Source organism: Lottia gigantea, assembly GCF_000327385.1.
Source record: "Lottia gigantea unplaced genomic scaffold LOTGIsca_18, whole genome shotgun sequence".
Classification (NCBI taxonomy): domain Eukaryota; kingdom Metazoa; phylum Mollusca; class Gastropoda; family Lottiidae; genus Lottia; species Lottia gigantea.
This window is the reverse complement of record NW_008708301.1, coordinates 2,436,066-2,453,193: the sequence shown is the minus strand read 5'-3', so window position 1 is coordinate 2,453,193 and position 17,128 is coordinate 2,436,066. Positions and strand designations below refer to the sequence as shown.

General features: G+C 33.2%; 3 protein-coding genes across 3 annotated transcripts; 2 read left to right on the top strand and 1 right to left on the bottom strand.

Moving 5' to 3' along the window:
• Positions 1 to 852: 852 nt before the first annotated feature.
• LOTGIDRAFT_114027 (hypothetical protein) lies at positions 853 to 3,042 on the bottom strand (the record flags this gene model as incomplete). Its single annotated transcript, XM_009052296.1, has 5 exons — positions 853 to 1,024; positions 1,414 to 1,562; positions 2,050 to 2,118; positions 2,406 to 2,549; positions 2,875 to 3,042. Coding segments are annotated over 5 exons (702 nt in total), but the record flags the coding sequence as incomplete, so codon positions are not given.
• A 5,732-nt stretch (positions 3,043 to 8,774) lies between these two features.
• On the top strand, positions 8,775 to 10,338 carry LOTGIDRAFT_231246 (hypothetical protein). The gene is made up of 2 exons (XM_009052295.1): positions 8,775 to 8,979; positions 9,212 to 10,338. Exon 2 carries the CDS (start codon positions 9,855 to 9,857, stop codon positions 10,329 to 10,331), a length of 477 nt encoding a protein of 158 aa, XP_009050543.1. The 5' UTR covers positions 8,775 to 8,979; positions 9,212 to 9,854; the 3' UTR covers positions 10,332 to 10,338.
• Positions 10,339 to 11,564: 1,226 nt separating this feature from the next.
• On the top strand, positions 11,565 to 16,152 carry LOTGIDRAFT_113742 (hypothetical protein; the record flags this gene model as incomplete). Its single annotated transcript, XM_009052294.1, has 7 exons — positions 11,565 to 11,722; positions 12,648 to 12,775; positions 13,166 to 13,288; positions 13,536 to 13,639; positions 14,131 to 14,203; positions 15,703 to 15,800; positions 16,060 to 16,152. 7 exons carry the CDS (start codon positions 11,565 to 11,567, stop codon positions 16,150 to 16,152), a joined length of 777 nt encoding a protein of 258 aa, XP_009050542.1.
• Positions 16,153 to 17,128: the final 976 nt, after the last annotated feature.

Sequence of the window (17,128 nt, the reverse complement as noted above, 5' to 3'; positions counted from 1 at the left end):
ATATTTCAATAGGACACTGACTGTACTATGCCATCTCTTCCGATTCAGAGTCTGTTTCCTCATCTGAGAAGTTTTCGGAAGGTGTTTCGGTGGCTGTGTGTGAAGCTAAGCTAGATTGACGTGAGAGTATTTCGGTAGCATTAATAACCTCGGGATCAGAAGTTAATGTTGTATATGATGGTTTCTGCATGATTGCTGCCTGTTGTTGACTTTGTTGTTGATATCTGAAAGAGAGATTAACAAATTCAAATCCCTTGTATTAAACTTAACAAAATATTTCAGTTAATTATCCACTGGTGATAGAAATAGATGTCAATTGGATGTTTAAAAAGTCTTCTTTCACCAAATTGTCTCAACAGGGTTCAGGTCTGAAAATTTCTTCTTTTGTTTTTGATAATTTACATGGAAGCCGAGTCTGCTATAATGTCTTGTCTGACTAGTTGTAATGTGGATGTAACCTACTGTTTTTGTTGGTAACCTATATCTGTAGGGTCAATAGGTCGTATCCCTGACGAAACTGTAGTTATAACATTACTACCACATGCCATATCTACAAAAATAATCATACTTTCATAAAATATTTTTACATCTTACTTTTGCGCTGAATACTTTTACACAACATAAATTTACACTTTTATCAAAGGAAGTGTTTAAAGAGTTATCACATAATATTAGTTGCTTGCATAGATCATACAAATCAGTAGTCATTGTTTAGAACTACACAGGTTGAACGATTTCATTTGCATTTAGTTACAAGAATTATTCCAAAAACATCTGTAACTCAGAGAATCATGAGTGTCGCCTGCTTTGCACTAATAAGGTGATGTTTTTATTGGACCGTTAACTCATAAACTAACCTGTTACATACGGTTCCAGAGCTTTAGGTACCATTCTAACTACTTTTTGTAAATCTTCTTCTGTACACTGTCCTTTCTCCATACCAAACGCCATACCCATTCTTTTTAACACTTCTATATCATCATGTATCTCAAACGTATTATCAAACGTAAATAAATACTCATCTCTAAAAAAAAAACAAAAAAAACAATAAGATTAAAGTAGATTAAAGATTAACATCATAAATCAGTGGAAGAATTCTTCAGAACTCTGAAACCCTCATTCTATAAGGTCTATCAAATTCTTAATTAAAGGAAATAATAATAGAAATAAATATCATATCAAGGAAATTGACTATCAGATGAATAGAATTCTAAAATTGTTCAAATCTACAGAAAACTACAGATAACTTCATGTGATTTTATTTCTCAAATTTGAACAAATCTCTTTAACTTTTCTATCTTAAACAATGTGTTTATAACATCACAACAGTAAGTAATCATCTTGGAGATTAGACTAAAGTTCCTATAAGCTAAGAAAATTGACAAGACTGCAAATAAACAGAAGAATACATACTTATCATTAGATATACTACAGTCTATAACTGTTTTTTTACTGGTATTGACTATAATAAACGGTAATTGTATAGCAGAATTATTAGCTGGGGCACCATGTTTCATTTCATTATCTTTATTTCTCTGGACTAAATTCTTGAATGCTATTTGCTACAAAATAAAAGAAATATTTTAATTAAGGACAGGAAATCCTATAGAAACAATGAATAAACGGCACTCTATTCTCTAAAGGTTGTAATCAATTTTTTGTAAAAAGGTCATTCCAAAACATTTTTAGTCTAAGACAGAAAAGGTGGCAAAAAGGTTGTCTTCTGTATAAAAAAAATGTTGTGTTTGACTTCTATGTTTATAGTATTAATATTATAAATCAATAGTATGTGAAAATTTGTTATAGTTTTATAAATGTCTTGAAGTAAAATCTCTAAATGACATTTAGAAGTAGATAGAACTTTAAATAAATGAAAACAATGATATGGATATACTACTCCTTTCTTTTGCAACGTTTCAATTCACATACAGGAATCTTTATCAAGCACAAGATAATAATTATTATGTGTTCTTATTTATTTAAATGTCTTAAAGTATATAATAGGAAGATGAGGTATAACAATATTAAGATAAGTTAAATGATATTTACCTGTAATATAAGTTCCTGTAATTGTTGTGTTTTATGTTTTATTCTCTCCATTCTACGTTGTTTCTCGGCCTATAATACACAATACATATATATTCAAATGTTCTTCAATATATATCAGATTCAAACAGAGTCAGGAGAAAAAATGAGATTTAATATCCTACTGCCTTATACTGAAACCCATGAGTTTAGTTTTTAAAACTCAGAAACATTCTTTAGGCATAAATTATGATTTGAGGCCACCATTCATTGTGAATGTTTGACAAATCCACTGCTTCAAACCCTTATGCACAACAAATAGGACACAATTTTCCAAGTCTGCTTGCTCTACCTGCATCACACATTATGACAGTACGAACCTCTAAAGTCTGATATTCCTGAGCTGAATTAGTGGGAAGTCCAATCCATCGGATTTCTTTTTTCTCTTTAGATATAATATTCATTGCCATTAATACATTTAACGCATCATAGACACGCCTTCTGATATTCTTCTGATCATAACCCTGTAGATAGAAATATTTTAAATATGAAATTCAGGGCATTTGTTCTGGCACATACTATTATGGCAAAACATACATCAAAGTGGCAAAGTTCGATATAGAGCTTGAATCAAATATGGAGGGGCAGTGCAAAAAACAGAGACAAAGATGCACATGCACACAGAGAGATATGGTTGAGTAAAAGTTCTATTTTTTCAACTAAATCGCAAATGGAGAAATTTTCAGACTTGTCTATCTTAAAATATTCACATGTCTACTTTTGACAATATTAAAATACTAAGGGTTTCAAAAGTTCTGGTAACTTGCGACAATATCATTGCCTACTTACAACTTGTTCAACAGGAGACTGCATGTTTCTAGGATCAGTAAATTCTGCTACCAGTTCATCAGCAACTTCATTATATGACGTTACTCCTTTTCTTTGGACTTTCTCACAAACTTTCATAGAAAAATGGCGTAAACCTTTCCCTCCTTTATCACCTTTCTTTCCCCTTTTACTGAAAACATGAACAAACAATTTCTGACTGAACCAACACGTGACAAAATTTCATAAACTATTCTGGCTGGCGCATATACACTCGACTGAATTCCATCATAATATTGCATTTCACTGAGAATTGACTACTTAGAACAAGGTATCAAATACTTTTTTTCTTATATAAGATAGTTTTAATTATTTACTCACCCATCGCCATAATCATTATCATAAATAATCAGATCTCCTGGTCGTTTCCTCGCACTTCCCCATGGAGAGGTGGGATCCATCTGAACTGTTTGGGTGGTTGGACTAGCTTGAATTATCTGAAACAATATAATTTAAATTGAATGTTGATTTTAAGTGGAATTCAATAGAATAATTCCTTAATATAAAACAATTGTAACATTACTCTGAATAAGAACAAGTAACAGTACTGGTCTGTTTTACTGGGCATCATAAATTGCTGTTAGACCCCAGAAACAACTACCTCAGGCATATAAATAGTTTGATATGGCCAATAAGATTACATTAAATTAAATATAGTACATTCTAGATTTTAGGAGATACATAAATTATTTTAATCATCAATCCATTTAGTGTGTGACTAATAAAATGAAGAGATTGCTTAATTCATTAAAGGTCAGTTTTTGTGAGAAGAGCCTGAGCAGTAATAAAAGAAATTTCAAGTTACCTGTTGCTGCATGATTTTAGGTAATATTTGAGGTTGAGGAGACATTTTGACAGGAGACTGGATGGCTACAAGATGGTAGGCTGAAATAAATTCACAGAAATACATACATACCTTATACATGTGACTGTGTGAGATTGTGAGGGTTAGGGTTCACTCCAAGAAAAATATCTTGTCGAAAACGCGATAATCTTGTCATTGAAGCACGGGCACTAGTGAGATTTTACTCAAAATTTGAGTCGGCGATCTAAGACCGTTCGCCTGCCTGCATCTTAAGATCGAAGTGTAGTATCTGTTCTAGACTTGATAATGGTCAAAACATTAAATATATATATTCAAAGTGGCATTAGGTGACATTGTTACATACAGTACATATCAAATCTGTACCATACCTTGTTGTTTTTGGGGAGTTTGTTCTCGAAAACCTCTCAATCCACCACTAGAATCCATTATACCAACCTAAAATGTTTTGAAATAAAACTATTTAGAACCCGGCTTGCAATACAAAATAATCAACTCTGCATCAAAACAATTCAGTTCCACTTGTTATTTCTCAAGCCTGTCCCACATCATTTTAAAGCTGACAACATTCAGTAACTGGGTTTATCAATTCAGCATCTCTACAGTCTCTCTACATAACATTCGAATGCTATAATTCTTGTCCCCAAGATAAAAGAAGTTATTAGTTTGAAGCGTTCACAGAGTATTTGTCCACATAAAATTTGTTCATGAACCATATCAATAAGTTATTGTATTATTTGTGTAAATAAAAGAAAAAGAGCTCTTAGAATTGAGCTAACTTTTTATCATTAGTCACTGTTAGCAGACTGAATCTTGGAATGTAAGGCCTGTCTCTTTGAGTTTTATGAATATTGTAAGAGTTTCAGTTTTATTGATGTCAAAATTTGCATAATTAGATAGTTCAGAATTTGTATTAGATAGTTCAGAATTTGTATTAGATAGTTCAGAATTTGTATTAGATAGTTCAGAATTTGTATTTTCAAACTCAATTTGAAATGTGTCAATTAACCAAGACTCAAATAGAAAAGAACCTAGACTGTATTACTAGTAACAATTCACTTCATTCATATTTAAATATAGGCCAGGTGGAAGGCGACAGTTGACCTATGACCTTTCTCTCAACTATGATCAATGTTTTTTTCTATAGAATTGATGACAATAGAAAAGTCAGTGAGGCAGAACATGAAATACCATCACATTCATTCTATAACATCATTAACACATTCTTATACACAACATTTTATATTGGAAATTCACTTGAGACTAGAGAAATAATAGTCTAGAAATTTCAATATAATAAAAAAAAATATATCTAGTATTCTGATTCTGAAGTAACCTGAAACACTTGTCAGTTCAAGCAAATCTTCTTTCCATAATGTCACTTTTGTCTCTTCAGATCAGACCCAAGTCACAAGTTTTCATGTGGTTTGGCCATTAGTCCAAAAGAATAAGCAACTGGAACAATTAAAGATACCAATTTGGAGGCAATTAAACCAAGCTACTGGTGGATAGGTTTTTCATTGATCTGGATCTATAATTTGCAAAAGATTGTTCAACAATGTCCAATTATACCCCCTTTGGCACGCAGTTGATGAAATGAGACTTTCTCACTTTTTTTTTTAAATTGAGTGACATAATTTGACTTGATTAGCTGCTTGGATAGTCCACAAATAATCATAAAAATCTGATCAAAACTCCATTTAAAGGGACAGATGTGCCATTCTTTTTGACTAATCATACTTAAGTCTCAAACAGAATTTTTTTTTCAGCTTAGCCAATCAGTAATAAATTTCACCGCTCACCGTCGAAATGTGAGCCTTCAAATGTGTCCAGAATTATCTGTGTTTGAATGACGACTCATCATTTTAAGATGTGTCATATATAGAAAAGATATACACAGAATTAGTGAGTAAAATTCCTAGTTTGAAGTATTTTTAAAGGAATTATGTGATTTTTGTACATGTCTAGAAACTCTGAAGACTATTTATACATATATTCTAGACTTAAATCAACCCCCCAAAATGGCACATCTGTCCCTTTTAAAGCAATTTGGGGCTTTGACAGTCACTGGTCTGTGAACTCAGCCAATATTCTCCTCACCTCTTTAGCTACACCATCTAGTCCACTATCTTTATAAAATTTGACAATATTTTCCTGTAACTCTGTTGATTTTGAGGGAGTTATCTGTACTGTTTTTACTGGGCTCGACTGACCTGAAATATACAATTTGATTCAAATAAGACAGAGCTTAACTGATGTTCAGATAATTTCTCCATCATCAGTGCAATAAACACCTTATAGTATGTAAAAAGCTGGGCAAATAACCTTTTAAACACCAGCCAAACTGACTAGCCAAATTGCAAACATTTACTTTATATGGTTCCAGTACAGTTACCTACAGTTGTTTGAAGAGATCAAAGAAAAGAGTAGTGAAGTTTGTACAAGAGGTGTAAACATCCTTTAAGACTTAATAATAGATGCTGCCAGACAATCATTGGTGGAAGCTTGTAAATTACCAATCAATTAGCTTGCGTAAACGCTTAATCACTTAAAGCTATAAATAATTGAATCTCTGTGACAGAAGAAAAGCTTGCAACCAATAAGTGACCAAAAGGACATGCTACTAAAATCGTAATTGTTTGAATAACTGACCAAGAGCTTTAAATATAATATCATGAGTTGAGTCTTATTAGGCTATCGACATTGTGAATTTTAATTTCTGATACCCATGGCATAATCCATGGCATAGTCTACAATCTACTTCTAGATTTACCTATCAATTATGTCTTGTCACATGACATTGACATTAATTTGATTTTGATGACATTTGTAAAACAACACCAACAGATTGCTCAACATTTTTTTAGAATAGATTTAGATCTATAAATTCCTAGTGTAAATTGCATAAATCAATGACATAATAGATCTACCATCCATAACCTCTGCTGTGCATAAAATTTGAGAGATCTATGTGGTACCTACAAGCCCTGGATAACAAATAGCATAATACCGGTACTTAAAATCCACCTGACAAGGCCTTTAAGATCTGCATCAGTTCATTACCGTACTAAACTCAAAACCATGCTGTCAACTTGACTTGAGTACAGTACTTCCCCATTTTCACCCAGTCTATTCGTTTCATTTTCAACGCCAAAATAACCTCTTACCATCGTCCATCCACAAGCCCGCTAGAGTAGTATTTGAATTCGCCATGGTGATTTTCAGCCTTTCCTACAAATCTTGACTTGATGAACTATAATAATGCCAATACCAAATCACGTTTGCATCTTGAAATGCGATGGAATGGCAAGGGTTTTCCAAGGTTTAAACTTCTACTACCAAAATGGCGACACAAATTACTACTCCATTCGACTTTGACAGCAATTTTTAGTTATTTCCCAAGGAATCGTGGACTTCACTACTTCTTAAATTGAGAGTTCAAATATCCATGTTTTGAAATTCCGACATCAATATTTCTGATCTGTCGTATTATTAGAGATATCTGTCATTAAATTTGGCCTATTTTCCATCAATTCCTTTACAAAACGAGCTTGGCGGCGTCGGCCATCTGTCTGCTGTGATTGGTTAATTTAATCATGTGGGTAGAAGTGCGCCTGCGTAGAGAGGTTAAAGGTTAAATTCCCTCACATCACAAAACAAAGCAATGAATGGCCGGAAGTCTTGAAAAGACAAAAAAACCCTGTTTAAGTTTTCCTAAATCAAGCAAACATTCATTTCTCATATGAAATTTTGACACAGATAAACTAAATTTGCACGTTATTTTTTTTCATAGCACTTTATTGTTCAAGCATGACTTTCGAAAACAAATAACTTCTTCTAATCTTAACTTTTTATTAAAAGTTTAACCAAAAGTAAAAGCAGATTCCATGCGTGTAGGCCTATACAAATATAAAGTTAAAGCCCTTTACAGCCTCTTCCTTACCGTATTAAATTATTTTGAAAGTAAATATTATATCGGTCAACGGTCACATTTGTCAGTCAGTTTTGTACGCTGGCAACAACATAACAAGTGCCTGCTGCTTTCTAATTAGAAATTGAATGGCCCGCGGGGTGGGGACTATATATGCTAATTATACTGGGGTCAAAAGGTAACACTAAATCTTGTTGATTAAATTCAATGAATTATGTTCTCTTAGGTATCAAAAAACCCAGTCTCCATATGGAGAACCTATGTTAATTGATTTGTGCCATTATAATATGTTTGAATAATATCATTACTGGGTATGCATTAGATTGTTCTCCCATCAAAAGTTTTTGTGGGCTCACTTCGTATCGATTTATATCTTATTTACTTTCACTTAGAGTAAAGGTAAAATCTGATGAAACAGCATCATAAAATGGTTTTAATGTTATTTTATGTACTCCAAAGGGTTTAATTTAAATCTAATATATTTTTCAGCCTAGCCTTTGAGATGTCTCGGAAAGTTCTGAACTGATCCTTTTACATAAATCGATGATTAATGAAAATTGTTTCCATGAAAGAAGAATTTATATCATCAAAGCAAAAATGGTCCAAAGTTGCAAGGGAAAGAACTCTGTTTATGATGGTGTTAAATGCAGGTCGTTGGAGGAATTTTTCTCTTGAATAAATTTGCCAAATAGATGCAAACTTGAATATGACCTTTGAAATTGTTGTTAGATTTGTGAAAACCATAGAGATATATATTATTTATAACTCTATGGTGAAAACTTGTATCTTTCCCATGAAAAACTAACCGGCAATGCCGGGGGGCTGTCGGTTCATTATTGGATCTTGATCATAAAAACTTACTTACCGGTACTGCCAATTTTTTCTTAAATAGAAGGAATGATAATAACAATGGAATTTCTTAGAATTGATAAATTTTTATTGAATGATTTTAGGGGTATAGCTCTAAAGGTTACAAATTTCCATACTTGTGATGGTACTATACATCACTGTTGTCTGAGTTATATAAGAGTTATTCCCCTTCCATTGAAATCTTCTATGTCAGGAAAACAATAAAGCACCTGTAAGGATGTAAACATTGCACACCTGGAGGGAAAATCCGATGTATTTTTACCGATTGATTAATTTAGATGCAGGCATTTAGTGGTTTATTGATTAATAATGGCCAAGAGTTTTGTTGAACGCCCAAAGATGCCAACTCTATCCGATATTTCCAAGGATATAGAGGAGGCGCCAAATGATGACGTGGTTTTTACCAAATTCAATTCAGCTGATATTTTGAATGGAAATAGCACCGGTAAAGATAATATTTTCTCTTAAAATTTCAATTGATGTGAAAAGCAATAATGAAGGCGGATTATTTTTTCATAGTTGACAGAACTAATAGGTAGAAAGAATGGCATTGCCCGGCGAGGTGGAGATATTCAAATTTAATTTGCTTATGAAGAAACCTACTTCAAAGAAAATGAAACAAATATCCAGTGTTATATTTCAATCAGTTTTGAGCATAATGTTCTCATTTATTTCAGTTGATTTAGAAGAGGATCAAGAAGAAAAATCAGACTCAAATTCTATCAATCTCCATCAATTAAATGAAAATATCACAGAAGCCTATCAAAAAGCTGTTCATATGGTGAAATTGTGTGAAATATTACGGGAAGCTCCCTCGAACATAGAGGAAGAGTATAAAGAGTTAGAATGTTTAGGAGAAGAAGTGTCTACTGCTATTGAAGACTTGAAACGTTCCTCACAATCTCTTCTTGCTTCTACCTCATTGAAACCATCACAGGGAAAAAAGAAAAAGGGGAAAAAATAATGGTCTAGATATTTAAAAAATAAACAATGCAAATCTAGATCTTAAAGTGTGTCTTTTTTGAAAGGGTTGAATGTTTATGACAGATTTTTAAGTTTGATTGGTTTTATTTAAAACATTTGAATTGCACTGAAAATTTATTGAAAGTATTTATTATGTAGACAGTAATAAGCTTTAGCTGTCTTTAATGTGTGCAATAAGGAATGTAAATTGTTTTTGATCAAGTGTTTTGTAGTCATCAGAAAATTGCACAAATATTTTTAAGCCTACACTAGTTACCTGTGCATGTGTTAATACCCTATTGGATTATAGATAAATATATCTAACTGCTCCATTCCTCACTTACATAGAGTTAATAGATGTTCACTGATGTCATTAATCCAATGAGCCCAAGACCACATAGCTCAATCCAACAAAGAATCAGATTTAATAGTTATTTGAGAGTTACTAGTTATAAGAAATCTGAAGAGAGGACTGGAAGAACTGATATGAATAGTCTGTGTATAAAATTAATATGTTTCACTAAAATATTAGACTTAAGATTATCTTACGCAAACTCTTACGTGTGTTTCACAAACAAACTAACTTACGTCCACAGCATTGTTTTGTTGAATTTACAGAAAAGAAATATATTTCATAAGATTACTATGAAGTTTGTGTGGAATTCATCCACAGTTCATTGCAAGACCGCAATAATGCCAGCACCGTGGGCGTTGTCTGAAGAGATGTTGGCTTCTGAGATAAGCATTATCGAGGAAAATAAATGCAATAAAGGTATCCTCCTATTCTTTCTGGTATTTAGTAGACGGGTTCATAGCCGAGATAATAATCAGTAGTTTTGTAGTTGTGTCTTGTGTTTATATGCATCCCCATCAACGCTCGTATGTGTACATTGCAAACGTCACAAGGGAACGTCTTATGGATACAGGGTATAGGGTCAGGCCACAAGGTCACAACACCACAAGGGACGGGTCTAATACCTCACACTGAAAGTGTATTTACTACAAGAAGCTGTATACAGATTGCGATAGCTTATTGCATATGATTTTCGATAGTGTTAGCACACCCTGCCTCAGAAAAGACAACCAGCAAGTCATATTTATCTCTAAAACTCGAGTGCATATACAAATATTACATTACAATCACCAGTTGAATATAGACAAGGATAGGTTATGATATAGGTATGAAGATAACAGTGTATATCTAGCTAGACTGTATATGTCACACACTTTTATCTCCCAACACACCAACCCATAGAGCAGCACATTATAATCGGGTAAGATTACAGTTTTTTTTGTTTCTGCAGGTCAAAGCCTGATTTTTAGAGGCGTTGATTGAATTTTTTTGTATAATACGATAGTGAAACTATAGCTATGTTATGATTCATAAACATGCAAATCTGAACATTTACAAGATGCAGAAAGGAACTTCGTATGTGTTCACTTATGGACAACTGAAAGCTAGACCTATGTACGCCTTCAGACAAATGGGGCCACCATCACCACTCATTCCTAAATTTAACATGATAATTGACATCATGAATTAATTTGAGTGCATGACCTTTAACCTATGTACGTAGATGTCTTTATTATATGAAAAAAAATTCTATCTTTACTTTGCACATAATCAAGTTATTAGTCCGTTTTACAGATATTGTACCGACTTAAGTTCCATAAAACAATATTCTAAAATGTGTCCTGAGCCTATTATTACATACTCTATAATGCAATAGGATCATTATAACATTGTTGGCAGCTCCAGTATTCTATTTAAGTATGGAATTATTTTGCTGTTCTTTTCGATAGCTGTAAAATGCCTCTAAACTGAAGAAGAAACCAGTCTTGGAACTGTGAACTTTTTGCGTGATATCTGTAAATTTTGTCACGCGACCTCTGGGGTGGGAACTGTCTAAGTGTGCGGTTTATGACAACAGTAATATCAGAATCATTTTTTTGCAATTGGTTTAGGTGTAAGTTTTCTACAGGGGTTTAATACTTCTCATTTCGAAAACCTATTTTCACACAATAGATCTATTCTTACCTACAGACCGACAAATTCCCACAAGAACAATGGTTGATTTAACTGGGAAACTTGCAGTAGTTACTGGATCTACTACCGGAATTGGTTTAGGAATAGCTCATCATTTAGCAGCTAAAGGATGTTCGGTTGTTATAACCGGTTTAGGGGAACCTGATTTGATCCATGATATTTTGAAAGATTTTGCAGAGTAAGTACATCTAATATTTAATAAACATAATGATTTTAATGCTATTCCTTCTTCACACTCCTTCTTTGATAAAACACGATTTAATTTCAATCTGTTGACTATGTAAGGTAGTTATAACTGTTTGAGAACATTATATATCATGATGGGGTCTGTCAGATATTATCAAAGGATAAAAATTAGTTTTCCCTATTTTCGCCGCACCTCGTTATCTTAAATATGATGTTCACAAGAACAAATAGAGGTTATGACCAGTGAAATGATAATTATCAAATACATGTATGCGATTGAAATAGTAAAGGCTCTGATATTTAAAAGACAAGAATCCGCAAGTTTGCATCCATGTCATTGCATTAGTGCAAGTCGATTGAGAATTGGTTGCAATTTTTTGCTTGAAAATCAAACTGAAAATAATCTCTTAAAATTGGGATATGAGGGCATGTATTCTTGGATTTTGAGGAGCATAATATATGTATATAGATAGATTTGTATTCTTCAGATGACAATTTATGATTGCATAAAAGCATTGTATTGAAGTAGTACTGTCATCACTAATCTAATCTATCTTTTAACCAGCATCAGCATGTTATTACAAACAAGGTCCTCTTTGTGGATGTGCAATTAAGCCACAATATATTGTTGTAAATGTCGGTTTTCTCATCGTTACAAGAATGTAATGGGTTTATTTTACATTCTTAAAGTTAACACTACGCTATATAATGGAAATTTTGTGTAACCTAAAAAAACAGAATTATATACTGTACATGTGTAACATTTTGAGTCACCCTCAATTTGTACCGAAACTGAGACAGAGACATATTACATGAACATTTTTTTTTTTATCACTTATGGTTTCATGTGTTTGTTGATCTCTGTATTGAAACGTCCTTGAAATTTGTTTTCATGTTTCTTGATTATTTTTTGTTAGAAAATATCCTAAAGGAAGGTTCGAGTTTATAGAAGGAGATTTAATCAAGGAAGAATCGACTCTAAAATTCTGTGAGACTGTTTTAAAGCGTTTTCCTGATGGTATAGATATTCTTATAAACAATGCAGGTTCGTGCCTTTAATGAAGTTCACGACTAATCCTTGCATGTACCTTACGGGGCCTTAGGAAATCAAGTGATTCCTTCTGTGCTGTTCATCTCACACTGAAGACACGAATTTTTACAATCTTCAAGTATTGAACTTTGGGCATAATGGAAAATAACTCACAGAACAGGAGCGAGGAGTCGAAATCGAGAATATGCTATCATACGAAGACTTCTGACACATATCTAATTGACTAGAGTTATAAAGCGCTTAGTTAAGTAAAGAATAAGCACGACCAGAGGATGAACCACATACCCGATATTTTGACGTTATTTTCATACATTCTTAAATTGCAATTTGTAGTCTAATCTTAATAACGACATAGATGGTGACTACTCTCTATTGTAATTTCAGGGATTCAGTATATCTGTAATATAGATGAATATCCTAACTCAGTATGGAATAATATGATAGCTATATCTCTTACTGCTCCCTTTCTACTCACCAAACATTTTATACCAAAAATGAAGGAGAAAAGTAAGAATATTTTACATAAGTAGAATCTTTATCTGTCATTTCATTGGGCAGTTTCGTTCAGAAAAGCAGCTATTTTGAGGTTTTTGCTCATAGCGTTTAAGTTTGAATGGTAACACTAAGGCTGTTACCAAATGATAATGCTCCAGAGTTCTCATTTTATCTTCTCTTAGAAAAGGTATTAGAATGAAATATACGGCTTTTCTTATTTATCATGTACACTGATATTATGTAATAATTTCATTTACAGATTGGGGTCGTATAATCAGTTTATCATCACAGATGGGCCACGTTAGTTCAGTAGGACGAGCCCCCTACTCTGCGGTAAAAACTGGTATTATTGGGTTTAGCAAGGTAAGTCCGGAGTAGTGGCGGTGCCAAAAAGGGGTACAAAAGGGGGGCAGACTGACTCAATGGGGAGACAGATGCCGAATTCAAAATGCGTCAACTCTATGGAATCTTCAGTCATAAGGTTCTCCCGCGAAAATCTTTTAAAATTGGATTGATTTGATACATTCAGACAGATAATTTGGTTCTAAAATGTGTGAAAATCATATTTGTCAATTTGTTCAAAATAAATTGGGGTGCAAACCATTTGGGGGCACAATAGGGCCGCCACTGTCTGGAATTCGTCAGAAATATTACCAGGAGTAGGTTGATGTACTCACACATTATTTTAGGCTTGTACCTATTGAACGGGAAGTCTACAAACCCAAGGATTATATTTATCCATTGAATTTTAGGTCAAATCATGCATGCTATCATTCTAACATACGTCATAACCTCAATCACATATTGAGCTCCATATTGTCAAGATTTTGACACTGTAAGGTTACATATTTCAGGGTGTAGCTTTAGAAGCAGCTCCATATTCCATAACATGTAACTGTATATGTCCTGGATTTGTTGATGCACCGAGTAAGTAATAATTACTTATATCAAGGTTGGTTTGTCCTAAGATTTGTTATAGCAAAATAATTTCGTCTTTCTCATACAGGAGATAATAATTCAAAATGGAAGAGAAATCGAAAAACGTTAATGTTTCATAGACAATGGATTCTATGATTAATCATGGGAAAACCATAGTAAAAGAACCAGGGTTCAAGAATAGTGGCAAGTGATATTATGCTTATAACGAATTTCCAAACAGCCGAGTCCAGATAATGGTCAAAGAGGGTTCTTTGTGAACTACCTTGCCCGAGGGTTCCTTGAAGATGGTGGAAGTTACGTTATAAAAGAACCTTGTTCTTGTGACTATTTGTCACCAGGGGAAATATTATTCTGACATGTCTTTGGTGTATCTTAACGATTAGTACTGTTAAACTAGAACCTTGTGTGAGTCAGTCCTCTGAGACAATACACTTGCTATCTGCAATTGCATATAGGTTTCCCTTTCTGTGGACACCCGACTTTGTCGTTCTTTTGTGTTGAATGATCAGAACGTGCCAAATCCATATAAATCTGGTCGGTTATTACATTATTGATGTTATTGGCTTCACGACTTCAACGACCTATGGTTCACTGTATGGATATGATGGGTGTCCCTTTCTAGTTCTTAACAGACCGAAAACTCCAAAACTTACAGATAAACCGTCAAAAATAAGTGCACGTGCACGCAGAAATATGCTAAACGATAAGCATGGTTATTATTTTGTGCTTTATAATTCCTGTATGTGAGTTGAAGCGTTGCAAAAGAAAGGAGTAGTATATTCATATCATTGTTTTCATTTATTTAAAGTTCTATCTACTTCTAAATGCTACAACTAGATTAATAAGCAGTTAATAATATCCCGCTCGAATGGGGAGATAGCGTATCACTTGCTTACTTACTCGTTTTTATTTTACTTGTCCATATTTCTACACCTAACCAACTTTACCATGTCACAACAGAAGTAATGGTAATGATATTGACTTGTTTTAATTTGTTTAGTGGGATTGGCCAGAATTGAGGAGTATGCTGCGGAAAAGAAGATGTCCTACAAAGACGCCAAGGTACAATATATCAATCTTTTTTCATGAAGTGTCAATAACAAAATAAAATCCTTTTTATTAAGCTTGTAATGGCGTTCTGGTTTATTATACTACAATGGAGTTTTACGTCCTAATTTTCTGCGATGACAGAAGTCTGCTTTATTAAAGCGGATATACTTTTACTGCTTGAATAGTACAGGAAGATATAACTACAGTTTTCAATACGATCAGTATGATGAATTCAAACAAGACAACTACGAATCATTGCAGTTAATCACATGCTTTTTTCTGTAATATCGCAATTTCAGACCCCACATTTCAAGAATTTTTAAAAAATGACGCTGATGATCATTTCATGACACTAAAACATCTTGTTACAATTAATTCATGTATTAGCTACTGATTGAATAGTCTTATGACTTTCTGTTTTTCCTTCCCAAATCAAGCTTTATGTTCTTTTATGGTGTATTTTATTGAAAACTTATTTCAGGCAGAATTTGTTAAAACACAGAATCCAACTCAAAGACTAATTACAATTGATCAGGTAAATTCAATTGTACCAGGAAGTTTATATCCATATAGGATGATTGCTCTCATGACAAAACTTGTAAAACACCTTTTAATATTTAAGATAAAGCCACCCCAATTAAATTTGCTGATAGAATCTCTTTTTGGATATTATTAGCAGAAGATTTTATACACACAATGAAATAGTCTGTGAAAACGTTATAGTGATAGTTTCTTGTGACCAGATTGTATCAAATCAGATGTATCCAAGATCTTGTTTACTTTTTGTGTTGTAGATTGCTGAAATGGTGATATATCTATGTTCACCAGGAGCTGATAATATTACGGGCACCTCTTTGTTAGTGGATGGCGGTTTCACCGCTAAATAAATATCACTTTTGAATTCTGACTATTTATAAAACGATTTTTAGAAACACATAATAGAATAGAACACCGTTTACTTAATCAATACATTTTTTATCAATAACTCATAAACACTTTATATACAAATTTCCTCTTATGATATCATTTATGTACATCGCTTATTGCCTTTTGCAAGCCATCTTTTACGTTTATATTTACTTTTAGATTTTGTCAATGACCATCAAATTGTATTAATCAATAGTTTATATCATACCCCATTACATCCTATAAAATAAATAATTATAGACAACCCTATCAAAACCTTCATCTGTTCCATTTCTTTGTTTCAACGCAAAGTCAGGATTAACAGGAACGATCTTCTTTTAGCGTCAATGTATCACTGTAAATAATTACAACAATGTCCACCAATGTGGACAATTAAAGAACGGTGTTTTCTAGTAACAACACAAGTATGGTGTCCCTATGTTGTAAAGACCTTCTTTGAAGTCATGTGTGCTGTACTGGAGTCTTCAGCTTAGTCTGCAAGGCTGTATGAGATTGTAACCTCTTTCTCTAAATTTTATAATGTAATATGTAGAATTACGTGGAAAGTGTTTAAACCATCTGGTCTCTTTAAAGGTATACTACCCCTTAGAATGAACATAAAATTTAGCCTTAAACAAAAGTACACTGTATTCCTCAGTGGAACTACTCAGTGCCATGGCTGAATCCCTCTATAATCTGATAAATTCATTTAACAAAGTATTAAGTGTCATTATCCTTAATACTATGTAATTATTAAAACGCTTCCATGAGTCTGACTGATGAATATATACTATTATTGACCAAGTTTGAGAAGTTAAATTTCATGTGCCTAAGAGGTAGTATCTCTTTTTAAAAAGGAGACCAATTATCACGAGAGACCTATCGCGTCATCATACTAGAACACGTTCTTATCATAGTCTATTTTATCTGGCACCCTATCGGAACCTATCCACACCT